The 16,948-nt window shown below is 49.8% G+C and overlaps 2 protein-coding genes across 2 annotated transcripts in view; one reads left to right on the top strand and one right to left on the bottom strand.

Moving 5' to 3' along the window:
• The window catches only part of HCLS1 (hematopoietic cell-specific Lyn substrate 1), a 32,299-nt gene extending 16,636 nt beyond the window's left edge, over window positions 1-15,663 (top strand). The window contains exons 7-15 of the mRNA XM_035128421.3: window positions 2,740-2,850; window positions 3,848-3,958; window positions 4,143-4,198; window positions 4,398-4,467; window positions 5,668-5,849; window positions 7,294-7,419; window positions 8,959-9,313; window positions 11,203-11,253; window positions 13,009-15,663. Coding sequence (XP_034984312.3) covers window positions 2,740-2,850; window positions 3,848-3,958; window positions 4,143-4,198; window positions 4,398-4,467; window positions 5,668-5,849; window positions 7,294-7,419; window positions 8,959-9,313; window positions 11,203-11,253; window positions 13,009-13,145 — 1,199 coding nt within the window. The 3' untranslated portion in view covers window positions 13,146-15,663. The remainder of the gene's footprint in view (window positions 1-2,739; window positions 2,851-3,847; window positions 3,959-4,142; window positions 4,199-4,397; window positions 4,468-5,667; window positions 5,850-7,293; window positions 7,420-8,958; window positions 9,314-11,202; window positions 11,254-13,008) is intronic.
• A 328-nt stretch (window positions 15,664-15,991) lies between these two features.
• Window positions 15,992-16,948, bottom strand: LOC148684706 (olfactory receptor 5V1-like). The gene has a single exon (XM_088652556.1). It carries the CDS (start codon window positions 16,943-16,945, stop codon window positions 15,992-15,994), a length of 954 nt encoding a protein of 317 aa, XP_088508682.1. The 5' UTR covers window positions 16,946-16,948.

The following is a 16,948-nucleotide window of genomic DNA, read 5'->3' as shown; positions in this document are numbered from 1 at the left end:
CAGGAGACCACATTTGTCCATGGCTGGAGGACAGGCTGGAGGGGGACGATAGAGGCACATAGAGCAGGCTTCCCCAAACTAAGGCCCGGGGGCCGGATGCGGCCTGCGAGGCTCTTTTATGTGGCCCCTGGTGAACCCCGCTGCCACCACCCGCTCTTAATGGCGCGGCTGCCCACTTCCGGGTTGCCGGAGTGTCAGAAATAGCTTGTGAGCATGCGCAGGCATTATTTCTGGCGCACTTCCATGCCGGAGGAGGCCCATGCGCACAAGCTATTTCCGGTGTTCCAGTGACCCAGAAGTGCACTGGAAATTGCACGTTTGCAGATGTATGGGAGCATGCTCCTGCACGCTCCGGCCCGCAGTGCAATCGGCACTGGTGGCACCGGCCCTCGGCGATGTAAGTTTGGGGACCCCTGATATAGAGCTATGCACCAGAAGGCGATGCAAAAGAATGCTGTCTCCTACTGGAGTTCAGCTCAGCATGGAACGCAGAGAGCACTCTCCTATTTTGAGCATTTGGTGTGCCACACTTCAGCCATAAAGACTTCCAGATCATCTCACACACGGTCAGAACAAGGCAGTCCCTACCTGCAGGCTCACAGTCTAAAAAACACGACACACGAGGGGAAATGGGCAGGAAGGGAAGAGGAAAAATAAAAACTCAGGCACCAGTTTCTAAACAGCTGTTCCTAGAAGACGGTCGGATGGCGCCTTGTACGCCTCCTTCCAGCAACTTCTGCAACCAAGCTGGTGCCGAACGTATCACTCTGCTTTTCTTTCAACCACATCAACAAGGCCGAGAGAGAGGGGGGGTCTTGTCATCTGGGGAGCCCAGGGCTTCCAAACACAATGCCCAGGCTTGCACCCCAGGGAAGTGACTTTGGTCCTGCTAATGCAGCAGTTTGGCTTCACTCCCAGAGGAGCACTCCTTTGGTTCTTGTTATTACCTATCCATTCTGAAGGAAATCAGCCCTGAGTGCTCCCTGGAAGGACAGATCGTGAAGCTGAGGCTCCAATACTTTGGCCACCTCATGAGAAGAGAAGAATCCTTGGAAAAGACCCTGATGTTGGGAAAGATGGAGGGCACAAGGAGAAGGGGACGACAGAGGACGAGATGGTTGGGCAGTGTTCTCGAAGCTACGAACATGAGTTTGACCAAACTGCGGGAGGCAGTGCAAGACAGGAGTGCCTGGCATGCTCTGGTCCATGGGGTCACGAAGAGTCGGACATGACTAAACGACTAAACAACAACAACAACAACATGTACTGAGCGGAATCATAGAACAATAGGAACCAGAATCAGCAGTCTGATTGGTCCGCAGGAGCCACCCAATCCAACTCCAGGTGGAAGTGAATCCACAACCTGATTGGCCTGCAGGAGCAGCCAATCAGGCTGCTGGCAGAAGTCAATCCACAAGCTGATTGGCCCACAGGTGTACCCCTGAAGTAGCCAATCAAGCGAAGCCCATTGTGTAAATAATGTATATAAGCAGATGGTTTTGGGGAAAGGGGATTCTTCTTCTCTTCTTCTCCTTGATGACTAAGAGCTGAATAAAGAGCATGAAATTCACTCTCGACTCCGAGTATATTTCAGCTCTTGAGAGCCGAGCCTTCAGCAACGGTGATGAAAGGAGCTTTCTGCTTGCCATCTCTTTTCCTCTGAGGCATCCTGAGAGCCCCACGGTGGCAGCTGAGGGGAGAGGAGGCCTGATGGGGCTGGCCTGTTTCTGCAGAGCTGGTGGAGGGAGCTCGGCTTCCCAGCTCTATCTCACTCCTGCCATTTTTGCTGAGGTGGCCCAGCTCTTGTGGGTTGCAGCTGTTTCTGTTGGATCAACCCATCACCGCCTGATGGATGATTTAGAAGGATTGGATCCAGCATCACTTTCGCTGTGCGTGTGTGCCGGTATCCATACTCAGCAGAGTTACATCTCAACACAGCTCCTTCCTTGGAAGCATCTTCAGGGTTGAAGGTACACACACTAGACAATTAACACTCAGGGATGGCATAAATATTCGGTCAAGTGTAGAAGTTTACCTGACAGGCATAAAAGCATATTGGTAGCAAATACACAGACATTCATCACTTCTGTGGTCAAGACATGCTTAGAGTCCAACAAGAGTCCAAGACTCTCTCTGCTTCTCTCACTGCAAGACTCACAACAAATTACAACAAGTTACACAGAACCGTTGTTACCCACTGCGCTTGTCCAAAGAACACTTCCCACAGAAAATGTCCTTGCATAGCCTTCTGCTGCTTCTTGGAACTGCTCTGTTTCTGGAACAAATAATAATAATAATAATAATAATAATAATAATAATAATAATAATAATTTATTTGTACCCCGCCCATCTGGCTGGGTTTCCCCAGCCACTCTGGGCGGCTTCCAACAAAATACTAAAATACAGAAATTCATCAAAGATTAAAAGCTTCCCTAAACAGGGCTGCCTTGAGATCCTACTAAAGGTCTGGTAATTGTTGTTCTCTTTGACCTCTGATGTTCCACAGGGTGTTCCACAGGATGGGTGCCACTACGGAGAAGGCCCTTTGCCTGGTTCCCTGTAGCTTTGCTTCTCCCAGTGAGGGAACCGCCAGAAGGCCCTCGGCGCTGGACCTCAGTGTCCGGGCAGAACGATGGGGGTGGAGACTGGGCCGAGGCCGTTTATGATTTGCCCCCCCCCCCAGTATATCCAACAGTGTCTGCATCTCTCTGAAATTCACCAGGTTTCACCTCCTTGCAGATTACTCCATTGGCTTTGGGGGCAAGTACGGAGTGGAAAAGGACCGCCAAGACAAATCTGCCCTGAGCTGGTCGCACAAAGAGGAATCGAAACCCCACGAGTCCCAGACAGGTGGGTGTCGAATGCCTCCTGGTTCAGAGAACGATGTGGGTGGAGCTCTTGGAAAGAGACAAGCAAGCCTTCATTGGGTTGTTTAGCCCAGCCTTCCTCAACTTGGTGAAGTCTAAGGATTGCTAAACACCACCCCTGGCTGTTGGCCATGTAGGCCACAGGGAGTTGGGGTGCAATAATATCTGGAGGACACCTGGCTGTGGAAGGCTGGAGTCCTGTGTTTGAGAAGGATATTGGCAAGCTGGAAGATGTGCAGTCAGAGGAGGGAGACCAGGATGATCGAGGGTCTGGAAACCCAGCCTGATGAGGAACGGTTGAGGGAGCTGGGCATGTTTAGCCTGGAAAAGAGGAGGCTGAGAGGAGATATAGCCAAAGATCTGAAGGGTTGTCCCATGGAAGAGAGAGCAAGCTTGTTTTCTGCTGCTCCAGAGAACTCTCAAATGGATGCTTTCAAATGACAAGAAATGAGATTCTGTGGAACATTAGGAAGAACTTTCTGACAGTAAGAGATTTTTGACAGTGGGACGGACTCTCCCTCAGAAGGTGGTGGATTATCCTACCTTGGAGGTTTTTAAACAGACGTTGGATAGGTATCTGCCAGGACTACCTTAGCTGTGATTTCTGCATTGCAGGGGGTTGGAGAGGACCCTGGAGTCATTTTATGATCCTCTGTTAACTATCCATAGCTCAGTTGTTGGGGGAAACCTGAGAGCTTGTGCCTATAGAATAGAGGTTGCTAACCTCCAAACCACAGGGATGAAGTGGCCCCCCGCAGGCATATTTCCTTCCCATCCCACTATTTTGGGCACCCCATGAATCCCAGGTGGGGGAAACTGGGGCCTGCTTGTGAGCTTCCCAACTGGGGCACCTGTTTGGCCACCATGAGAACAATGGATCCCTTCTGATGTGGGGCAGACCACGGAGCAAAATGGGGTCAGCTCTTGTGGGCTGGAGCCATGGCGGCATCTTTCTGAAATTCACTCGCCCCCCCTTGCAGATCACGCCGTTGGCTTTGGGGGCAAGTACGGGGTGCAAAAAGACCGCCAAGACAAGTCTGCCCTGAGCTGGTCACACAAAGAGGAATCGAAACCCCACGAGTCCCAGACAGGTCGGTGTCCACTGCCCCCTGGTTCAGAGAATGCTGTGGGGTGGGGTGGGGTGAAGCCCTTGGAAGAGGCTGTCAAATGTATAGAGCCCATCATGGAGATGGGCTTGCCTTTGCTGAAAGGCCCCTGTGGCTTGGTTTCTGGAGGGCAATTCATTTGCTCCCTTTCCCCCCTCTCACATTGCAGATCATGCCAAGGGATTTGGGGGCCGCTATGGGGTGCAGAAGGACCGGGTGGACAAGGTAAGCAGAGCTCGCCCCTCCACCCTCCACCCAATGCCCTCTATGGGGCAAATAATCCATCCTGATAAGACCCTGTGAGCGCCCATGGTTGACCTTCTCAGAGTCTGGTTCTGGGAGGGAATGATGCGCAGCCTCTTGCGGAGAACCTGTGGCACCTCCGTCCTGGCTAGCTGGGTGTACTGTGAACCTCTCTTTGCAGAGCGCTGCTGGTTTCAACGAGATGGAAGCTCCAACTTCCTCGTATGAGAAGACAACGCCTGTGGAGGCCGGTAAGTCTCTTCCCAGGTCAACCTGTCAAGGTCAGTGCTTAGATGCCCACAATGATCCATGAGTGATGTTGGAAAAATCCCTAGGAATCGAGACCCCCTAGTTGCTGGAAGGGAGCTACAGTGGTGCCTCGCTTAACGAATGCCCTGCTTAACGAAATTTCCGCTTAACGAAAGGATTTTTCGAGTGGAGGTTGCCTCGCTAGATGAATTCGTTTTATGAAAAATTCGTCTAGCGAATCGCGGTTTCCCATAGGAATGCATTGTAATTCAATTAATGCGTTCTTATGGGCAAAAAAAAAATCAAAAAAAATCAATGCATTCCTATGGGATTCGCTAGACGGATTTTTCGTTATAAGAAAAGACCCGTGGAACGAATTAAATTTGTCTAGCGAGGCACCACTGTATTTGCACCAGCCCCTTAGCAAGCCGTCCAGAAAGGGTAGGTGCCTCCTGTACTATGGGCTCTAGACTGAGCCAGGGAGCTGGAGAAGATGCCCCCCAAGCCCCCCCCCAACTCCACGATCCACTATAAAGTCAAGTTGCATCATGCATGCATTTTACTCTAGAGAATTCAGTCATACACGCTTGGCTGCAGCTCCACTCCAGCCTTTTTCTTCTGCCTTCACCTCTCTCTCTCTCTCTGCCTGCCTGCCTGCTTCCTCCTCCTGTCGACAGGTTGCTCACATGTGGAAGAGTGAGGGGAGGCAGTGGAGACACCAGGGGAAGGGGCCTCCCCACGGGGCTTTACCCTCCCCCCCCCACTTGCCAGCCAAGGTAAAGGTAATTTTGGCTATGCTCATGACCCTCAGAACCAACCCTCCACATATGATATATTTTAGAACGTTGTTGGTTGGTTCATTGTGCATTTAAGATGCCCCCTAAAAGATCGTAACCCAATTTTGCATGACGGTTCTTGAAATTACTGATTTCACCTTCCTTGGGATAAAATTGAGTACCATTCTGAATCAAGATGGTGGACTGAACCTTTTGAAACGGCACTGATTTTAACCACTGATCTTGAAGCTGCACTGATTTCAAAACTGCGCTGTTTTCTTTTGCCTCTTCGAATTCCTGCGCTACGTTGGGTACGAGGCTGTTAGTTTTTATAACAAACTGTATTATTCAGTGGGTGTGGGTGGAGGGAGGCCCCCACAGCCCCCACTACCAAGTCCTCACCCTGAACCTTGTCATTGTCACCAGCTTCTGCTGGAGCAGGGAACCTGAGGCAGCGGTTCGAGAGCATGGCCAAGTCAGCCGAGGAAGATAACCGGAAGAGGGCAGAGGAGGAGCGAGCGCGTCGGCAGGCCCGGGAGAAGCAGGAGCGCCAGGCAGCCCAGAAGCAGTTGCAGGAGCAGGAGGAGCAAGGCCAACAGGAGCAGGAGGTGAGGCGCATGGTCATTCATGTCCTCTGTGGACCAGTCCAAGCCAGGCCCAGCGGCAGAGCAAGCCGATTGGGTGTCTGGGGTGGCGCATGTGAGCTGCGCCCAGGGGTGGGGCAGGATGCTCCCCTGGGCTTCTGAGGAGTCTGCCTGTTTCCTCCCACTCAGCCGCCCTACAACTGAGGGGGAGGTGGCGGGCGGACCCTTTGGGGCAGCGCGGAGCCTGCGGGCGCCCAAGCCACCGTGTCATTCCCAGGAGAGACGCGTGGCTCAGGCGCGCTGCTGCAGGCCCCGCAGTGAGTGCCAGCCGGCATTTTGTCACCCCCCTCAGTGGTGACACCCGGGGCGGCCCACCCCCACCGAACCCCCCTTCCTCCACCCCGGCCAGGCCTCTGGCTAATCTCAGGTTAAGCTGCCTTCAGGTGTGTGTGGGGGGGGGGTCAGGCAGGCATTACACGTCACCCCAATCTCCCACTGAGCAACATCGCAGGGGGCGTCCATACCATGCATTGTGCAGCGGAGGGCGAGAGGAAGATCGAAGGTCTGGAGACCAAGGCTTATAAGGAACGGTTGAGGGAGCTGGGTGTGTTTAGCCTGGATAAGAGAAGACTGAGAGGGGGGGGGTCTTCATCTGGGGCAGGCGGAGGCGTCCGGTTGTGTCGTTGCAGATGCCCCAAGGCGTTTTTTCCTCCCAGCAGTTGCTCCTCCTCTGGTCCCCTTTAAACTACTGTCATAAAATTAGTTTTCAATTACAACAATCCAATAATAGCCTCGTTATTACAATGCCAAATTATAAAACAATTACTAAGACCAGTGCTTTTTTTTCTGGGGGGGGGGGGATGCAGCGGTACGCTTACCCCTAAACATTTTGTGAATCCTTGTCCATTTACTGTATTTATTTCCCCCGATTTAAACTATAAAATGGCGGTTTTATGGAGTCAAAATGAGAGTACCCCTAACATTTTTTTAAAGCACTGGCTACCAATCATTCTGATACCAAATTTTATAATTTAGGTGCCCCCCCCCATGCTAGAATTGATGGTTTGATGATTTTTTTTCCTGCCTTCCAAAATATTATTAACTTCAATTACACTCCAGTCAAAATAGCAATCCCTTATACAACAACTGCAGTATTAACGACTTCCATTCGTATCAATTCATTAAATGATTTATAAAACTACAGGTGAAGCATTCAAACTATATCCTTGTTCTTCCTGTGTGGGGCAATTATTCTGTCCGTGTTGTTTCTTCCTGTCCTTGTAAAATATTATGTCTATCTTTTCCTCGTTGTTGCTGTTCTCCATCACGCCTTGGGTGGAGCTGATATCCCATTTTAAACTACTGCATTTTATGTTTCCAGCTTTTTGTATCTTACCTGATCTGTATAAGTTCTCTGGGAAAAAGGCAGAATATACAGTAATTTTATCCTTTAATTTTATCATTTCAGGAAACCCAGAGAAGTGAGGAGCCAAGGAGCAAGGCTCCAGCCCCAAGACTCTTGCCAGGGCCCATGAAAATGGACAGAGAGGTCCTTGGCTTGCCCCCTGTGCCACCGCCAGCCCCTGAGCACCAGGTAAGGGCTCACGCATGGCCAAGATGGCGATGCTTTGGGGAACACCAATGGAGAGGGGCCACCCAAGAGGTGTAAAGTGGCCAAGGGGACTGGAGAGTTCCTTTCAGTCTGTGGACTGACCTCCTGTCCCTGGAAAATAAGGACACTTGGTGGGTCTGGGGTGCCTGACCTACAAGCACCTGAAATTCTTATATTCTTAAGCTTAGGTGAAGGTTATGGAATGAAGGTATTAATTTTACTGCATGCAGCAGCACGCTTAAGGAAAATGTTATGAAAATGATGTATAGGTGGTATTTAACACCGGTTAAAATGTATAGAGCAAAAAATGAATGCTGGAAATGTAAGGAAAAGGAGGGTACTTTTTACCATATGTGGGGGACATGTAAAGAGGTAAAAGCTTTCTGGGAAATGATATTGTCAGAGGGTCATCGTGGCTACTCTAGAGTAACTCCACTTGAGTCCAGTTTGTCTTCAAAGACTTGTATTGTGCAAAGTATTTACAGTGCAGGGATAGCTTAAAACATGAACTCTCGGTCCGAACCAGAATCCGGCAATGGCGTACGTCTGTTTCTACGCCAGCAAAGTAGTCGGGGCACCCCAAAACGCCTCCCCCTTGACCTGCGTCGCGGTGCTCTCCTTAACTCTTGCGCCGGAAGGAGGGATGCCCTCTCAGCCTCATCCTGCTCCAGGCAGTGGAAGGGCTCTCCAGCATCCTTGAGCCCTTGCCTACATCTCTCCTCCCCTGAGCTTTCCCATCGCTGGCCTCTCTCCCCCTCCGAGTCTCTCCCCTCCCCCCCTGGCTGCTTCAGACCCACTGCTGCTCCCTGTGCTTGGAGAGGTGGACGTTAGGATGATGGGGGCTGGATCCCTGTAGAGAGTCACCCTTACAGATATATAACGAGTTAAAGAAAATGTTTAAAAACCACTTTCGTTAAAAAAAAACACAGAAGCTTTTTTTTATTGGGGATAGTGGGTAGAGAGATACCGAGACAAGATAAAAAATTGTTCTTCTATGCAACAACTGCGGCAAGAATTTTGTTAGCCCAAAGATGGAAACCACAGGAGTTACCAACAAAAGAAGAGAGGCAGGGGAAGCTGATGGACTTTGCAGAACTGGCGAAACTGATGGGAAGAATCCGGAACCAGCAAGATCAAGCAGGACTGGAACAGATTTATATTATATCTGAAGGACAGCTGTAAGCAATGAACATCACTGGCAGGGTTATCTGAAGATTTGTAAGATGAAATTGCTACCTATTCAGGTTGAGTAATGTAATATTTTAGGTAATGATATAACAAGGATAGGAAACAAAGCGAAATGTAAAGACGCAAAGTTTAATTTTGTAAACCATCAGACGGGAGGGAGAGAAGCCGTTAGGCTCAGTTGAGCCAAAGAGATAAAACAAAAGGATAGGATGTTATGCAATGTGATTATATGTAAAACCAATAAAAATAATTTAAAAATAGAAATAAACTTAGGTGAATCACTCTGAGCTGGTAGGGCTCTCATTCCCCCCCCCCCCTATTCCCGATGCTCAGGCGGCGCCAGAAGAGGAAGAGGAACGCCCTCCAGATCTTCCTCCACGGAGCCTGCCCTGGGACGAGGGCGTTGCAGAGCCCCCCAAGCCGCCTTACATGCCGCCGCCGCCGCAAGCTGTAGACACGCAAAGCCAGGACTACGGAGGTGACTATGAGGAAGTCGGGGGGCCCTTTGACCGCCAGGAGCCGCCCAGCTTGGATGAGGATTACGCCGACGGTGGGGACTACGAGGAGATGCCGGGCGGCCTTGATGGGGACGAAAGCATCTACGACAATGCTCTGGACGCTGACCAGGAAGACTACGAGGTGATCCCGGATCAGGTCCTCAGCAACCGCGGGGGAGCGCCCTCGGCAGGTGAGAGAAATGGAGGCATTCCTAGCCCTACCTGGCGGTGCTGCCATTAGTGATGATGATGATGATAATACAGCGGTACCTCTACTTATGCACACCTCTGGTCATGTATCCTTTGGGATACGCATGCGGCAAACCCGGAAGTATTTTCCTGGGTTTTGCCCCGCACGCATGCGCAGAAGGGCTCTACCGCCCCACGCGCGCATGCACAGAACAGGCACCTTTGGTTGCAAAAACCTTGGGATACGACCGGAGTTCTGGAACGGATCCTGTCTGCAACCGGAGGTACCACTGTAATAAATTGGTTTCCCCAGCCACTCTAGGCGGCTCCCAACAAAATATTAAAAATGCAATAAAACATCAGACATTAAAAACTTCCCTAAAGAGGGCTGCCTTCAGGTGTCTTCTAAAAGTTATGCAGTTCTTTATCTCCTTAATATCTGATGGGAGGGTGTTCCACAGGGCGGGTGCCACCACTGAAAAGGCCCTCTGCCTGCTTCACTGCAACTTCACTTCTCGCAGGGAGGGAAGGCCCTTGGAGATGGACCTCAGTGTCCCGGCTCAACCATGGGGGGTGGGGTGGGGGTGGGGGTGGGCAGTTCCTTTTTTTAAAAAAAAATGTTTCGGGGTACTCTCATTTTCCAACTCATATTGAAATACAGTGGAACCTCGGTTTTTGAACACCTCGGTATATGAATTTTCGGTTTATGAACACTGCGGACCCATCTGGAACGGATTAATTCATTTTCCATTACTTTCAATGGGAAAGTTCGCTTCAGTTTATGAACGCTTCAGTTTATGAACAGACTTCCGGAACCAATTACACCCATGCTTCAGTTTATGAACGCTTCAGTTTAAGTACTCCGCGGACCCATCTGGAACGGATTAATCCACTTTCCATTACTTTCAATGGGAAAGTTCGCTTCAGTTTATGAACGCTTCAGTTTATGAACAGACTTCCGGAACCAATTGTGTTCATAAACCGAGGTACCACTGTACTGCCCCTCAACGAGGCCAAACTTAGATTCAAAAAATGTTTAGGAGTATGCGTTCCCCTGTGTACCCCCAGAAAAAAGCACTGGGGGTGGGACTTCTGCATGCAGAGCAGGTGTTCTGCCACTGAGCTGTGGCTCTTCCTACGGATATTTATTGATTTGTTAAATTTGCATGCTGCCCTTCGTCCAGAGAGCTCAGGGTGGTTGAGCAAAGAAAAAAAGACGGAATAAAACCTACATAATAGAACAGAACAAAACTATAACCCCACCTCTCCCACAAACACATTTAAAAGGCTGCAGGATATTAATCAGTCAAAGGCCTGGTTGAGGAGGAACGGTTTTGCTTGGCGCCTAAAGGTGTATAGTGAAGGCGCCAGGCGAACCTCCCTGGGGGAGAGCATTGCACAGACGGGGAGCCACTGCAGAGAAGGCCCTGTTCTCGTGTTGCCACCCTCCGGACCTCTCAAGGAGGAGGGCACACAAATAGGGGCCTCAGAAGATGATCTCAGGGTCTGGTAAGAGGCGGTCCTTGAGGTATTGCGGTCCTGAGCCATTTAAGGCTTTATAGGTCAAAACCAGCACTTTGAATTGGGCCTGGAAACTAATTGGCAGCCAGTGCAGCTGGGCCAGGATTGGCATAATATGCTCAAACTGTCTTGCCCTGATTAGCAACGTGGCTGCTGAATTCTGCACCAGCTGAAGTTTCCAAATTGTCTTCAGAGGCAAGTCCCATGGATAACACCTTGCAATAATCTAACCTAGAGGATATCAGTGCAGCTGAGGTTGGGGGGGGGGCAAATGGAGGGCTGCCTTTTAATGCACCTGGCAATGCTAAGTGCCTGGGACGTTCTTCCATGCTTGGTGCAAGTCAGCTCACCCCACTTTCTTCCCTTGCAGGAGCGAGCCAGTCAGGGCTGTGTGCTCGAGCCCTCTACGATTACCAGGGAGGTCAGTCAAATGTTTTGCATCCATTTGGGGCTTGGGGTGTGAGGGTGGTGGTGATGGGGTTCTGGAGAGATCACCCACAGCAGACACCATAGAACCATTGAATGGTAGAGTTGGAGGGGACCCCAGGGCTTATCTAGTCCAACCCCCTTTAATACAATATTGTCACGGAGAGGTTGTTGAGAAGAGGAGATAAGTGGCTATGTTATATTTTGGGGGGAGGGTTCCCTAGGGTTCAGAAAGGCAGGGGCAGGAGGAGTGGGATATTTTTAAAATTTCATTAAATGCGCACACCACTTGATGGTCAGAAAACCTCAAAGCGGTTTGCAAAAAAAGGATACTAAACCTACCAGAAATAAAAGTGGACAGCAATAATTCCAGACGTTCAAGATAACCATAGACTAAAAACAGGTTCAAACTGCCACCAACTTTCTAAGCAAAGGGGTAAGCTTGTCAAAGCAGTTTTTAGCAGGCATGCAGTGAAGGTACCTGCCTGAGATCAATAGGCAGGGAGTTCCAAAGATATATAAATGGGTATCATGTGACAGCGGTAGCAGTGCCAGTTCTGCCAGTCAACACAAGTGGGCACCTGTGGGGCAAGGCGATCTCGCAGGTAAACTGATCCCAGGTTGTTAAAGGCTTTATATATTAATAGTTACTCCTTGAACCTGCCCTGATACCAAATCGGCAACTCTGAGTGCAGGTGTTATAGGCTAACAAGGCCTCACGCCCGTCAGCAATTGCACTGCAGCATCCTGCGCTCACAGCGGCTTCCAGATCAAGCACAAAGGAAGCTCCCTGTGGAGCGCATTGCAGGTTCAAAGAGCCTTGAAGTAAGCAAGGCACAAACTGCTGCAACCAGACTTTTCTGATGCAGAAATGGTTGCAGCCGTCAAGTGATGCATCACAGGCGTATATTATGGGTTGGCACCTGCAGGTCCTTGACCCCTAAAGAGCAAGCTTAAAGACCTCCTTCTTGATAGCCATATGTCAAGAATGCTTTGATGGTGTTTCCTGCTTGGCAGGGGGTTGGACTGGATGGCCCTTGGGGTCTCTTCCAACTCTATGATTCTACGTCCAGGAGCAAAACTACGTAGGTTCAGGGTGGGCTTTGTACTCGGAAAGACAGATGGGGGGGGGGTGCCAGACCGATACAACGGAGAGGCAATTGGTACAACTGAGACCCCCCTTCTGTCTTTTTCTTCTTTGGGGATCCCTCGTAGCCGATGTAAGATTATCTTCCATAAACACAGTTTTAACAGTGACTCTGTTAGCGACTGTGGAGGCCAATTCTGGAGCCACACGTCCTTCCACAGTAGGGACATTGGTTTCCGGGCAGGAGTTGATCACAGTGAGGGTTTGCCAAGCGTGCCTTCCTCCTAGCATGTTTCTCCCTTGCGTCCTGAGTTTGAGCATCTTCAAAGCCCATGACACCTTTGGTCAAGGCTGTTCTCCAACTGGAGCGCTCGCAGGCCAGTGTTTCCCAGTTGTCAGTGTTTATACTACATTTTCTTAGATTTGCCTTGAGTCAGTCTTTAAACCTCTTTTGTTGGCCACCAGCATTACGCTTTCAATTTTTAAGTTCAGAATAGAGTAGTTGCTTTGGAAGATGACAATCAGGCATCCGCACAACATGACCAGTCCAACGAAGTTGATGTTGAAGAATCATTGCTTTGACACTTCTGTAACCCTGCTGTGGTGCCCACAGCAATCGCAACTGACTCACCCATCCTCTTTTTCCCTCTCCCTTTTTGTCAGAGGGGGATGATGAGATTTCCTTTGACCCTGGAGACACCATCACGGACATCGAGCAGGTGGACGAGGGCTGGTGGCGTGGATCCTGCCAAGGCCGGCATGGCCTCTTCCCAGCCAATTACGTGGAGCTGCTGCAGTGATGCTCTCCGTTGTAATGTGGAAACTCTGTGTGCCCCAACCCCTCTGTGCCCACAACCCAGCTTCCTTCTGTTTCACACCGATAGGCTCCAATCCAGCCCCGGAGTGGAGAAGAGCTTGGCTTTCCCCTCGCATGCATCTCCCAATTCAGTGAGAGAGAGAAATTTGTTTTTCCTTCCGAGTACAGTTTCTGAATTTGCTCAGGCTGCCTCTGGGCTTGATGTTTCCTTCCTGTTCTTTCTTTCTGAGGGAACCGCAGCTGCCTAATTCAGCTCTCCACCAAATCATAGGACTGTAGAGCTGGAAGGGACCCTGCGGGTCATCTAGTCCGACCCCCTGCAGTGCAGGAATCACAGCTACATAATCTCTGTTTGAAAACCTCCAGCAAAGGAAACCCCACCTCTAGATCACTCGAAGCAATACAATGATGCACAAATCAGAAACGCAGCTGGAAGTTTGAAAATTCCGGGAAGGAGGCAGTGAAGTTCAAGGGCTAGAGTGGGTGTGCAAAACACAAGCTCAGCTGCCCTGCTCTGGGCAACCTCAGATGCTGCATCGCTGGATATTGTGTGTGTGTGTGTGTGTGTGATCACACAGACACACACGCCTTGTAACGTAGGTGGAGGGTGTGGGAATGTTAGGGATGTGGATTAGGATATATTATTAGATAAATCCTATGCAAGCTTGTGTTAGCAAGCTTCCAATATCAGCAGAGTGACATTCCCCTTTTGTGCGCAGCAAAGCGTGTGCATTCAGGTTTGCTAAAACCTGTACAATATTATACTTCCTGGCAAAGTCCCCTTTGTCCCTCTTAAAAGAAATACACAACACAGTGTTTATAAAATAAGATAGTGTTTACTTACAGTTTCATCCTGAGTTAACAGCATAATCTCAGAAAGGCAGGCTTACGTAGAAAAGTTACAGATATATACATGTGGAGACTACTTAGTAAAGTAAGGCTCCATCTGGTCTCTCTCTTGGCTGCAGGCCAAGAGGTAGAACCATCCTATCTGGAGATTCTCTGGAGATGTGTTCCCATCGAAGGAGAAAAGGCTAAGAGAGAGAATGGCTGCTGGCTAGGGGCTTTTGTCCCAGCTAATCCATCTCATCTGCATATCTGGAGGAACAAGAACTTAGTCAGGTGTCCCTCCAGGTGAGTTCCTGTTAGTGGACACTCTAGGAACTGTTGTGACTTGTCTGCCCCAGTGTTCCATCCCACAGAGGGGAATCCCTGCTTCTTTTTTGTGTTGCTCATCTTGCAATGCTCTGCCAGGGGGGAAACATGCATGACTCATCATACATGGTGTGCATAAAAGGATAAAAAAGAGAATAAAGTCATTTATATCAACTCAAAACTCTTGCATGTGGTGGATAGCATATGTCAGCCTTCTGCAGCTCTGCAGCCGTTTTGGACTATAGTTCCCTCAGCCCCATGCGGCTGCGATGGCTGGTGCTAAAGGGAGCTGTAGTTCAGAGCATCTGGAGGGCGCCAGGTTGGGGAAGGCAGTGTTCTGAGTTGGTGCCTCTCCATTTTGGCGGGCACAGGCTTGAGACTTTGCCACAAGGCAGAATTAACTGCGTGCTTTCAAAAGTGTCCTCAGGGTTCCTAAGAATACTCCCCCACATTGATCCCTCAGCTATTAAAAATGAAGTGAGACTTGTGAAGCTTTCACCACTCCTCTTTCTGAAGGTCTCACAATCCCCACCCGGCTGTGGGCAGATGCTTTTGGGTGGCCCTAAAACCTCCGTTAATTTTAGGGCATCGTTCACGTGCAACAGGCTTCCAGCAGCACATATTGGAAGACTCGCCAGCCTGCAGGAAGGCAATTTTCTGACTCCATTAAACACACGAACACATTGTCACCACGCCTCCCCTGCGGTCTCAGGGCCAGAAACGAGATCTGGGGCAACCGAGTCAGATGGGCAGGGAATAAATAATGATCTTCATCACCACCTCATCATAAAAGCCAAGCCAACGAACCAAATCAAAGATCACAGACACACCATACATTTGAAGTACATGGCTTGCCTCAAGGAATCCTGTAGCTTGTTAAGCGTGCTGGGGGGTGGGGGGAGGTTCTGATATGTACAGTGAAGATAATAATAATGGGTTGAGAAAGTTGTATTTCCTGGGCTGTGGCTGGATGTGAGATGGCTAAGTGCCAGGGGTGGTAGAGAGCAGTTGGGTAGAGACTAAACAACAAAGATGGCGTCCATTTGGCTATATAGTGTATGGAAATGCTCTTCCAGACTCTTTGAAATAATTTTCATTTGATTTTAAAAGTGTGGAGCTCTAACAATACCAAATACATATCCATATTTAGCGATTTCTATGAATCTCCAGGCTTCCCATCATCCCCGCCTTGAGTCCTATTTCCAACTGCATATTATTTCATCATCCATATTTTATACCTCTCCATATTGGCCATAATATTGTTTGCATTGCAAGTGTTATTAGAATCCTGCTAATGTTTTCATCTGCTTACAGTGGTCTCCTAAATAAATTATAAATTTCCCCCATTCTTTCTTGAAGTTTTTATCTTCTTGGCTCCTGAGCTTTCCGGTCAGTATTGCCATTTCGGCGGCGTATTCCAACAGCTTAGTTTCCTATTCTTCTCTGGTAGGGACTCTAACTTCTTTCCATCTCTGGGCTAATAGCATCCGTAGGGCAGTCGTTGCATACATGAAAAGTCTTTTCTGCTCCTTTGGGATCTCGGTACAGACTCTGTGGACTCTGCCCAGTGATACACTGCTAAGCAAAGTCTGATCGCTTTGTGGTGTGAGCCTCCGTACTTGAACTCGCAAAGGGGAATTTCTCCACAGGTGCTAGGCCCAAGAGGCATCCCTGTTAGTGAGGGAGATCAGAGCCCTTCTTCAAGTCCCCCAGAACCTTCCTCAGGGCTTCCTTCACCTCCTTGTTGCGGAGGCTGTAGATGACAGGATTTAACATGGGGATGACGATACAATAGAGAGTAGAGATCAGGGTGTCAACTTCCAAAGAGTAGCCTGCGCTCGGGCGGTTGTAGTTCACATTGGCCATCCCAAAATAGATGATGACCACAACTAGGTGGGCGGCGCAAGTGGAGAAGGCTTTTCGCCTGCCGGTGTTAGAGCGGATCCGAAGGATGGCCGACAGAATGAAGATATACGAGATGACCACCAGGAGGAAAGTCCCCAGGCTGACAAACACACTTGCTACATGAAGGGCCATCTCGTTGACGTAGGTGTCACTGCAAGCGATTTGCAGAAGAGGAGGGGCATCGCAGAAGATGTGGTGGATCTGGGTGGCCCCACAGAAGGCCAGGTTGGTGGAGAGCGCAGTGTGAATGGTGGAGGCCAGGAGGCCACAGGTCCAAGAAGCGGTAGCCAGAGGGACACACACTCTTCTGCTCATCAGGTGAGCATAGCGCAAGGGTTGACAAATGGCGGCATAGCGGTCGTAGGCCATGGCAGCTAGCAGGGCGCACTCAGTTGCAGAAAATGTCATCAGGAAGAACATCTGGGCCATGCACTGGTTGTAGGAAATGGTGTGTCTCTGGCGCAAGAAGTTCACCAGGATCTTGGGGATGGTGACGGATGAGTAGCAGATATCTATGAAAGCTAAATGGCTGAGGAAAAAGTACATGGGGCTGTGGAGGCGTGGATCCAGCTGGATGAGAGTGAAGATCACCCCATTTCCCACCAGGGTGAAGACGTAGATGGCCAGGAAGAGGAGGAAGAGGAAGGACTGTCCTTTGTGGACCCCAGAGAAACCCAGGAAGATGAATTCGGTCACCACCAGCGTCTGATTGCTGCCTTCCATGGA

The sequence above is a fragment of the Zootoca vivipara genome, chromosome 9, assembly GCF_965207765.1.
Source record: "Zootoca vivipara chromosome 9, rZooViv2.hap1.1, whole genome shotgun sequence".
Taxonomy (NCBI): Eukaryota; Metazoa; Chordata; class Lepidosauria; order Squamata; family Lacertidae; genus Zootoca; species Zootoca vivipara.
The sequence above is the reverse complement of the archived record's forward strand: the minus strand, read 5'-3'. Positions and strand labels throughout refer to the sequence as shown.

What these genes read in the sequence shown, in the direction of transcription:
- LOC148684706 (XM_088652556.1), bottom strand. Translation starts at nt 16,945, where the DNA reads ATGGAAGGCAGCAATCAGACGCTGGTGGTGACCGAATTCATCTTCCTG.